General features: G+C 44.5%; 1 protein-coding gene across 1 annotated transcript in view; it reads right to left on the reverse strand.

The window, feature by feature from the left end:
- The window catches only part of ACSS1 (acyl-CoA synthetase short chain family member 1), a 170,901-nt gene that overhangs the window by 142,577 nt on the left and 16,766 nt on the right, over positions 1-11,558 (reverse strand). The window contains exon 2 of the mRNA XM_007954181.1: positions 8,805-8,901. Coding sequence (XP_007952372.1) covers positions 8,805-8,901 — 97 coding nt within the window. The remainder of the gene's footprint in view (positions 1-8,804; positions 8,902-11,558) is intronic.

Consider the following 11,558-nt stretch of genomic DNA (forward strand, 5'->3'; position numbering starts at 1 on the left):
CAATGTGTTATCTATTTCTGACAATTTAGTACTAATCTTCTGGATTTCTATCTGTAGATTTAGAATCATTTCTAAGTTTTCATTTATTTTGTCATTTTGTTCTTGTATTTTCTTCCAAAATTATTCTAGAGTTTTGTCTGTGTTTTCTTTGGTCTGTCTCTCAATCCTTTCAAGATACTTAAATATAATTCTTTCCTTATCAGAGAGTTCCAATGCTGCGTCTTCCTCAGGGATGTGTTTTGGGTCTGTATCCTAGTCCCTTGTTTCTCCTGCTTTATCTTCTTTGTGTGGACTGTGATGCTCTGTTGTCTCTGAGGCATTGTGATGTTTTGGGGTTTATATTTAATTGGTAATTTTATGTTGGAGTGACTTGCCCATAATTTTCGTTTTCTTTGTTTTTTTTGTATGTTATCTATACAAGCAGGTTACTGTGCTGTGCTCCTCTATTCATTAGCTGACAGCACTTATACACTCACCACCTGTCTCCTTTCCTGTTGTCAGCCTCTCGTATGTCTTTGCCAACCCTGGCAAACAGAGCCTGTTCTTAGGTCCCTGGAATCCAAATGAGAATGCTATCACTTAAAATCCAAAATGGTTGCCACTTGTAAACATTCAAAATGGCTGCACCCTCAGTCACTATAAATATCAAAAATGGCCACTGCTTGTAAACATTCAAAATGGCTGTGCCCTCAGTCACTTTAAATATCCAAAATGGCCACCACATGTAAACATTCAAAATGGCTGCACCCTCGGTCACTTTAGACATCCAAAAGGGCTGCCACATGTGAACAATCAAAATGGCTGCACCCTCTGGACAGCAGAAAGTCCATAGCTCAGGTTGTCTCCCTCCTTACTGCTGCCCTTCCTAGCCACAGGCCACCAGAGCAGCTGTCCCTGCAGCCCTTGGTGACAGGGACTGATCTTTAGGTCAATTCTCAGGACCCAACACCACTTGTAAATATTCAGGCTGTTGGTCTCATCAGAGTAGCTGACAGTCCGCAGCTCCTACCATCTCTGTACTCACTGTTTTCGTTCAGGTTTTTCCACTATTTGGTGCCTAATCCACTTCTGTACAGTTCCTTTCAAAGCTCAGGGTTCCAGGATTATCTTCTGTATCTCTGACATTGGTTTTTCTTTTCTTTTTTGAAGAGGATCTGTATCCCTTGTCTGCCTATTCCTCCATCTTACCAGAAGTCCAGGGCTTCATTTCTAACCCCTGAAGTTATTCACACACCTGTTTCTAACACTCTAACCTAGATCAAGCACCTTACCTCTGGAGGCATCAGAGAGGAGCCAGAGGAAAGTTGCATGCACAGCTGGTGGAGAGTGAGCCCCTTATAAACTCCTACACATGCCAGAAGGGCCTAACTGCCCTTCTGCTGGCCATGCTGCTCCCAACAGTCAGTCAGTCTTACCCCCTGTCTGGAGCCTCCAGAAACAGAAGGAAAATAAATTAAAACAGAAACAACAAAGCTCCATCCTCATTCTAGAGATCTCATCTCCAAGGGGCCAGAGCAACTCAGGTGCTCAGCAGGGGCCAGGGGCCACGCCCCTTCCCCCACCCTTCCCTCTTACTTCTTTCCCTTCACTCTGAGATCTGTACTCCACCCCTACCAAGAACCGCCCCCCTCCCCACCAGGGCCTCACATTCCTATCCCTCAACAGGCTGGACAGTTCCTGGGACTCCTGCCCTTGACCACCCCTAACAGGCCCTGCATGGCAGAAAACCGAAAAGAAACCAAACTCACTGTCATCGAGTTGGATCCGACTCATAGCAATCCCTCCTTGGGCTTCCAAGGCAGTATCTCTACAGAAGTATATTGCCCAATCTTCCTTCCAAGGAGTGGCTGGTGGGTTTGAACCACCACCCTTCTGGTTAGCAGTCAAATGCCTTAGGCCACCAGAGCTTGAAAGAGGGTCGCAAATGCAGCTCTGAGGGAGGCAGTTTTAATGAATAGAAATTTATGTGCATCCTCCTCGATTCACCTTATGGCACTGTGTGCCCCCAGAGAATATCAGGCAGACCTATCCATGTGGTTTAGTTCAACTTAAAGTCTTGGCAAAGGTCATTTGTACCACATTTCCAAGATACAGCCTTTCTAAAACATAAAATTTAAAGAACAGTAACTTGCCACAAAAAATGACTAAGAAAGGTCATATATGGAGAGATTCAAAAGGCTTCCCAGTGTGCACCTCTGCACCAAAATCTTAAGGAATGGTGATCCATGTTTCAAACCAGCTCTGACAAAGGATTCTGAGCACCAGTGCATGCATTCCTGGGCAAAGTTTCACAACCCAATTCATTCAGAGGTCAGGAAGGCCAGAGGAAGAATCTGACCAGAGTGACACCCTCCTCCTCCATAGGGAGGGTGGCCTCTGTCACCTCACACTGAAGGTGCCCCACTCAACAAACTAACTTCACCCCTAACAATGTGTTCATGATCTCTCCCTCAGTTGCTTCAATATTCTAACAAAGGAATTTGCTCCCTAAACTAATGACTTGGGGTGTGGAGAAGAGCAAGGTACAAGGGTCAGACATGTGGAGACAGAGGCCTTGTCTTGTAACTAATGTTCACATTCTCTGAGCCAAAATCATACCATGTGACTTTACATCCCTGGGCTGAACAAATCCCCTGAAAACATCTATCTGTTGCCTGTCCCAGCGTCAGTGGCCACAGGGCACTCTGGGCTCATGGAATCTAAGATTGTCTGCTGACCTTCCTTCAACAACCACCATACAAGTAAAACAGGCCATCCCAAAATAAAATAAAATAAAACAGGCCTTCCCAGGCCACAGGCCCATGCTGGGCACTTGCCCTGTATCAGACTCAGCACTCACAGCAGCCCAGGAGAAGCTGTGATCCCATTTTGCAGATGAGGAAACTGAGGGTAAGTGGGTGAAGTCACACACAGCCAGGGTCAGAGCAGCCCCTATCCCAACCATGGCCCCTCTGCCTCTATCACTTATGCCTCTTCCCATGCTGCTGCCTCTCCAAACCCCAAAGAGGATTTCCCTAGAGCCTTCTCCAATCAATGTCCAGGTGAGACTTTGTGCTCCCTGCCATTGAACTCATAGGGATTAACCACTTCTGTAGCCTTAATAATTGGCCATGTTGGAATACTCAGGGCTAGGAAAGAAACAGAGGAAGGCCTCTGTCTGCTGACTCATGCCCCAAGAAGTATCACAGGACCTGAGAAAATGTAGACTGTAAATTCCCCCTAGTGCACAGGGCAAAGGCCACTGGCACCTTTTCTGTGCTAAATCCCAGGCCTGAGTGACTCTGGGATGTGCTGATCTGCCTCCTCTGTGCCTGAAGTCATCCCAGTTAAGCATCAGGGAGTTTCTCTCTCCAAGTGACCTTAGCCTCGGAGAGTCTGTTAACAGCAGAATCTTGAGTCAGCTTTAGTTCACTGTGGTTGGTGTGGTGCCCAGGAGTGTCATTCTACCAGCATCCTAGCATCTGAGATCCACAGGGGCCCAGGCTGTGAGTCTGGAGCATGGCCTTCCAGCTGGTGAAGTCTGTGACCATCCTGAGTTCCCTTGGATGCCATTTGTATGAGATGGATAGTGGTCTGCACAGTGGCAGCTTATGTCCCACAGGACAACCAGCACCAATATCTAGGTAGCTTTCCTCTGATAAAGGAGCTCTTGTGGTGTAATGGGTAAGGAATTTGGCAGAAGGTCAGTGGTTCAAACCCACCATCTTCTCTGTAGGAGGAAGATGAGGCATGGGAACCCAATGTAGGCCACTATGAGTCAGAATCTACTCGATGGCAGTGGATTTGGTTGGGTTTTTTCCTCTGAGAGGGAGAGAAATGAAAAAATGTCAAAAACCTGAAATGCCCCTTCACCCCACTAGGATGGCTATTATCGAAAAACAGAAAACAACAAATGTTAAAAATGTGGAGAAATTGTAACCCTCATGCACTTGAATATGATGAGTATATGAAATGGTGAAGTCACTGTGGAAACAGTGTGGCAGTGTCCCAAAAAGCTAAACATGGAATTACCACATGACCCAGCCCAGGAGACCTGAGAGTAGGGACTCAAACAAATACTTGTACACTAACACTAAAAAAAAAAAAAAAAGGACCAAACCAAACTCACTGCTGTCGAGTCCATTCCGACACATAATGGCCCCTCCTTGGGTTTCTGAGGTAGTACCTCTATGGGAGTAGATTGCCAAGTCTTCCTTCTGAGGAGTGGCTAATGGGTTTGAAACTCCAGCCTTCTGGTCAGCAGTCAAAAGCCTTAGGCACTACACCACCAGAGCTCCCACACTAATGCTCACTGAAGCATTAATCACAATAGCCATAAGGTAGAAACAACCCATGTCCATCAACAGATAAATGGATAAATAATAGAATATTATTCAGGCATAAGAGAAATGACATTCTCACACATGCTATAATAAGGATGAACCTTGGAAACATTACGCTGAGTGAAATAAGCCAGATATTAAAGGACAAATATTATATGATAGTACTTCTGTATCTAAAACATGCAAATGCCTAGAGACCAAAGTACATTGTAGCTACCTGAGCTGGGGGAAAGGATATGGGGAGTGGAAACTTAATGGGTAGTGTGTTTCTGTGTAGTGTCCCTGATGATGCAATGGTTAAGCACCCAAATGCTAACCAAAAGGTGGGTGGTTCAAACCCACCAGCAGTTCCCAGGGAGAAAGATGAGGTACTCTGCTTCTGTAAAGGTTTACAACCTTTGAAACACTAGAGGCAGTTCTAGTCTGCCCTATAGTCACTGTCTTGATTCTCTAGCACTGTTATATTATAATAGAAATATTACAAGTAGATGGCTTTAACAAACAGGAATTTATTCTCTTACAATTTAGGAGGCTAGAAGTCCAAATTCAGAGTGCTGGTTCTAAGGGAGGAAACTCTGGTGGCCTAGTGCCTAAGCCATTTGACTGCTAACCAGAAGACTGGTGGTTCAAACTCACCAGCCACTCCTCGGAAGGAAGATTGGACAATCTATTTCTCTGAAACCCGAAGAGGGGTCGCTATGAGTCAAAACTGACTCAATGGCAGTGAGTTTGTTTTTTTTTTTGTTTGTTTGGGTCTAAAGGCTGGGTGAAGGCCCCTTGATCTTGGGCTTCAGCTCTGCCTATTGCTCCAGGCCCAATGGATCTGGAGGTGCTTCCTAACTGAGGTGGCTCCTGGCTGCTGAGGCTAACGAACACAAGGTCACCAAGTAAAATGGCACAATCTCAAGATCAGTAGGCACACAGCAGGCCAATGGTTCAAATTCAGGAACTAGAGATGAAGACTTAGCCAAATGTAGGATCCAGATGTGCCAAAAGCTTCCTATGAGACCTTCCTCAAAGCTTTTCTATATATACCAGAAGCAGACCACACCCCAAAAGCAACTACTTAGATGCTCACAGCAGATTTCATCATGGAAGTGATTACACTCTCAAAATGGGTAATAACTACATCCAGCTGCCAAGCACTCAAAACCATGCCCCAGCCAAGTGGACATACAACCTTAACTACCACAGTCACTATGAGTTGTAATTGACACAATGGGGGGGGGGCCTTGGTTTGAGTTTTTGGAATTTTTGTTTAGGATGATGAAAAGTTTTGGAAAAGGACGGTGGTGATTACTGCACAACACAGTGAACATAATTAATGTCACTGAATTGTACATGTAAAAGTGGTTGAAATGACAAATGTTTTGTTAACATATATTGTATCATAACAAAAGTTAAAAAAAAAAAGAAACAGAAACCTAAAATGATAAGGAAAATAATCAACACAAATCCCTTAAAAATTGGCTGTAATTATAGACCACTTGTGCATACAATTTTTTTCCCTTTTGATGTTCAAACAGCAAATAGAAATAATCAGCTGATACTAAGTCTGGCTAAGGCCCATAAAACTACTCAGGGTAAGTGTTTATTTTTAGAGAAAGAGAGAAAAAAAAGTAACATAATAATTCTCCTGTGCTCATAAATTGTCCCTTGCTTGGGGCTGCTTTGGTGATCTGGAGCTAGAGTTGTTAGCTTTAGCATGCTGGCTGCAGTCCTGAAAATTCTTACATGGTTGATAGGGCAGTGCACTCTAGGAGCTGGGGCTGATTTAATGAGCAGCTCTGGATTCCTCTGGATTCAACCACATTCCTCTGCAGGTGAAACCAAGCCCATGCTCAACTGTGATCTAATCCTGCTTCACACTAACTTGATCTTCAAACAGGGCACTCCCAACCAAGGAGGGACATCCACATTGCCTACCCCGCCCCCCAGTAACTGCCCTGGGAGAGAAATGTGATAAAAGTGAATCAGTTTCCAGAAGCCCCTTAGCTGAGCCAGCCAGTGGCCTTATCTACCCGTAATCCAGTTAGTTTAGACCCTCCAGCCACTCCATTCAGTCTTAATCTTTTATTGCAAAAGGGCTCTCCAGGCTGCCACCTCAAATTCCTCTTCACAGGCAGTTTGCTCACAAATAAGCTGTGTACTGAATCAATGCTCCCCAAACTCGAGTGTGATACAGAAGGTAGGCACCATTCCAGTCGTTCTGGGTGGGGAGGGTGGTTTAAATCAGGAGTAAAGAGGCTTACCTGCCACTAGCCAGGAACTAGAGATGAGAAATAAACATAGTCTCTGAGCCTAGTCTGTGCAGGAGATAAGTAAGCCAATGCCCAAGGACTGTGGGAAGGGTGGGCATGATAGAATAGCACACACTAGTATCTGGGGCAGATTAAAGAGCAGTTTAGGATTCTTCTATGGATTCATCTGTGACAAAACCTGAATTCAAAAATCTTGTAAGAAGCTAGGAGAGCCTAGCACCACCCCAGCCTCCCAATGACAGGAACAAGTTAACTGCTGCTTCTCTTTACACTCCTCATACCACATCCCCACTTCCATTACCCCAGCCATGTGCACCCTCTTTTGGGCCTGGGACACACTAAATTTACCTTCTTCAGGGCTGTTGCAGGGTCTAGCATATTCCTTCCTAGTCTTCTCATGGTTGCTGTTTCTTATCAGGAGGAACTCAATTTATATATCATCTCCTCATAGAAGCCCTCCCTGACTATTCAACCTAAAGGGACCACCCAGCCACACACTACCATGTCTTTAGAATTGTTTGTTATTACAACATACTCCCTAAGGGCAGTGGTGGTTCAAACCAAAAAAACAATAGTGGTTCAGTGGCAGAATATTCACTTTTCCTGCAGGAGATCTAAGTTCAATTCCCAGACAATGCACCTTTTAAATAGCCACAACCCATTTATCAGTGGAGGCTTGTGTGTTGCTATGATGTTGAATAGTTTTCATGAAACTTCCAGACTAAGACAGACCAGGAAAAAGACACTAAAACAAAGGAGGAAGAAAAACCTGGCTCACCAAAAACCTGCTGATAAAAACCCAATGGAGCATAGCAGTCTGATCTGAGAGCCATCATGAGGATGGCACGGGACCTGATAAGTTTTTGTTCCAGTGTACGTGGAGTCTTCATGAGCTGAGGACCAATTCAATGGCAGCTAAGAATAAAACATATCCCATCCTGTCCTGAGTAGCACATAGGCACTCAATGAAATGAAAGATTGTTGATGATTGGATGTGAAAAACCCATGCTACCCAAAAGGAACATAATCATACTTGATAGAAAGGGAGAAGAGATGCTGTAACAAAGTGCACACAACTCGGACTAAGTAGGCCGAAGATACCACTGAAATGTGAGTTGAAGCTTAAGCAAGGGGCTTTTACTCAAGAGAAAGGAAAGCTAATGCCATGCACTGATAGGGAATCAAAAACTTCTGAACATGCATGACCCTGTAGGAAGCAGTAATTCAGGAAGGCAGTTATTCATTAAACACTAACACTGTCTTCCCACCTGCATATGCACACAGAATATCCAGAAGGGGGCTTGGTGCATAAAATGTGTGAAGGCAAAGAGTGAAAATGCTGGGAGTTTGTTTTGTTAGTGGCTGTGAACAGAACAAAACACTGTCCAGTCTTGTGCCTTCTTCATGATTATTTGTATCTTTGAGTCCATTGTTTTCACTCAGTCAGTTTGATTTATCATCTCATTCTCACAAGGGTACTAAGAGACTGAGTGGCTGATTTCTATTACTTGAACATGTATTTTATAGTGCCTAAAGCATATGAGGGAGCCCTGGTAGCATAGTGCCTAAGGCATTTGACTGCTAACCAGAAGGCTGGTGGTTCAAACCCACCAGCCACTCCTTGGAAGGAAGATTGGGCAACCTACTTCTGTAGTGATGCCACTTGGGAAACACAAGGCCAGGTCGCTATGAGTCAGATCTGACTCCATGGCAGTGAGTTTGGTTTTTGGTTTGGTAAGGCATTTGACTGCTAATCAGAAAGCTGGAGAGAGGTTCAAACCCACCACCCACTCCTCGGAAGGAAGGTTGGGCAACCTACTTCTGTAGTGATACTGCCTCGGAAACCCAAGGAGATGTCGCTATGAGTCAGATCCAACTCGACGGCAGTGAGATATGTGTTTGTTTTTCTAGGATGAAAGGACATTTCCAAAGTTCAAACCTATTTCCTGATGCTCTGACAACCCCCAAACCTGACACAAACCTGTCCTAAGCAGTTATCACACTAATTTCAAAATACCCAGTTCCTTCTATTAGCACTCAGTACTGCCAAGGTAAGAAAAAGAGCCAGGCCTCCTCCCATGCTAAGTTGTCTTGTTCCTATAAATAGATTCAGTAGATGTGCTTGATGTGGCTTCCTCCTCAGAGACAAAAAGGCACAGGTTAATTGCCAGGTGCTGAGGTGCGGAAGGCCACTGTGGATGCCCTCAGGGACACACAATACCTGTAGGTAATCCTCACTTCGGTACCAGGCTCGTCTCGCTCCCAGATCAAAGCGACATTCTCTGGGGACTTCTGAACATGCTTGTCCAAGCAGTTAACTGCACAAAAACAAAAGGTTTTATGGACATTACACGTATTGCTATTAGCATAAAATCAGTGGAGTATTCGTTTGTTATGCCTTGCTTGACTCTCCACTGAGGCAGACCCTTCCCTCATCAGTGGTGAGGTTTTCTACCGCCTTGAAAGAAATGTGCTTGCCAGACCTGTGATAACAAGGGTGATCATTACACAAAGATGCTCTCAAAGGGGCACAGTGATCGCACAAATATTCTGAAGCAGTCTCTCTTGGACACGTTATCATCATCTGGGAAACTTTTATAAGTGCAGAAGTCAGGTCACCCCAGAGATTCCAATTCAAATGGCCTAGGCCTGGACCTGAACCTCATTGCTTTAAATGCTCCCTGGATGATTCTAATGTGCAGCCGAGGTGGGGCACCACAGTCAGACTGCTGGAAAGAAAACTTAAAGCAAACAGGACAGTCCAGTTTTTAGTACTCGGCACATTCCGCAAACTCTCATTTGCCCAGAATTAACCTTGCCCCACAGAGTTGAGAAAAAGCCGGGGGCGGGGGGACCAGGACAGAGCCAGGAAGCAGCAGAAGCAGGGATCCAGGTAAGGCCTGGAATCCAGGCCACTGCCCTCCCAAGCGGTGCGAAAGCAGAGAAACAGCCGGGGGACCAGAACAGAGCGAGGAAGCCCTGGCAGGGATCCAGGTAAGGCGGAGGACCTAGGCCACAGCCCTCGCAAACGTTGGGAAAGCAAAGAAAAAGGGCGTGGAGGGGGGACGCCCCGGGGACAGAATGAGGAACCAGAGGCAGGGACCCAGGTAAGGCCGGGGTCCCAGGCCACGCCCCTCCCAAGCCTCAGGAAAGCAGAGAAAAAGCAGAGCAAGAAAGCAGAGGCAGGGATCCAGGTAAGGCTGCAGATCCAGGCCACGGCCCTCCCAAGCGGCAAGAAAGAGGCAGGAAACTACATAAGGGAGGGTAGGGAGGGTGGAGAGGTTTTGAACAGCTAAGGGAGACAAACTGGTCTGTCATTTTGTCCTACTGTGGTGGCCTTTTGCTGAGGCTTGAGTCTGTGCCACCAGTGTCTGAAACCCAGCAGAGTTGCACATGGTGCACAGGTTTCAACAGCTTACAGACTGAGACAGACTAGGAAGAAGGAGGAGGCCATCCACTTCTCAAAGAATTGGCCAGGGAAAATCTTATGAATAGCAGAGAGAAACACTATCTGATACATTACTGTGCAACTTGAAGAATAGCCTGGAAACATTGTCCAATACATTGCAGGACAATAAGCCACTTAGGTCAGAAGGCTCTCAAAATAGGACCAGGAAGGAGCTGCATCATCAGAGTAGAACCAGCCTTAATGATATGGATAAGGTAAAGCTTTCAAGACCTCCATTTGCTGACATGGCACGATTCAAATTGAGGAGAAAAAACTGGAAACATCCATTAATAATCAGAACATGGAATATATGAAGCATGAATTTAGGAAAATTGGAAGTTGTCAAAAATGAAATGGAGTGCATAAAGATTGATAGCCTAAGCATTAGTGAGCTGAAATGGACTGGGTTTGGCCATTTTGAATCAGACCACCATGTGGTCTACTATGCTGGGAATCACAATTTGAAGAGGAATGGCATGACGTTCATTATCAAAAAGGATGTTTCAAGATCTGTCCTGAAGTACAATGCTGTCAGTGATAGGATAATATCCATAAGCCTACAAGGAAAACCAGTTAATACAACTATTACTCAAATTTATGCACCAACTACTAAAGCCAAAGATGAGGAAATTGAAGATTTTTATCAGTGTCTGCAGTCTGAAATTGATGGAATATGCAATTAGGATGTGTTAATTGTCACTGGTGACTGCAATGCAAAAGGTGGAAACAAAAAAGAATCACCAGTGGTTGGAAAATTTGGCCTTGGTGACAGAAATAATGCTGGAAATCGCATGGTAGAATTCTGCAAAACCAATGACTTATTCATTGCAAATAACATTTTTCAACAATATAAACGGTGGCTATATGTGAGGACTTCACCAGATGGAATACACAGGAATCAGATTCACTACAACTGTGGTAAGAGGCGATGAAAAAGCTCAGTATCTTCAGCCAAAACAAGTCCAGGAGATTATTGTGCAACAGACCATCAACTACTCATATGCAAGTTCAACTTGAAGTAAAAGACAGTTAAAACAAGTCCATGAGAGGCAAAATATGATCTTGAATATATCCCTCCTGAATTTAGAGACCATTTAAAGAGTAGATTTGATGCACTTAACACCAATGACAGAAAATCGGAAGAACTGTGGGATGACATCAAGAAAATCATCCATGAAGAAAGCAAGAGGTCACTAAAAAGACAAGAAAAGAAGAAATGACAAGATAAAAAAGCTGAACAGAAGATTTCAAAGAGCAACTCAAGCAGACAAAGCCAATTGCTATAATGAAATGTGCAAAGACTTGGAGCTAGAAAACCAAAAGGGAAGAACCCGCTCAGTATTTCTCAAACTGAAAGAACTAAGGAAAAAAATTTAAGCCTCAAGTTGCAATACTGAAAGATTCTATGGGCAAAATATTGAATGATGCAGGAAGCATTAAAAGAAGATGGAAGGAATACACAGAGTCACTATAACAAAAAGAACTGGTAGATCTTCATCCATTTCAGGAGGTGCCATATGATCAAGA

This window comes from Orycteropus afer, unplaced genomic scaffold (assembly GCF_000298275.1).
Source record: "Orycteropus afer afer isolate SDZICR_OR568_19922 unplaced genomic scaffold, OryAfe1.0 scaffold00440, whole genome shotgun sequence".
Lineage (NCBI taxonomy): Eukaryota > Metazoa > Chordata > Mammalia > Tubulidentata > Orycteropodidae > Orycteropus > Orycteropus afer.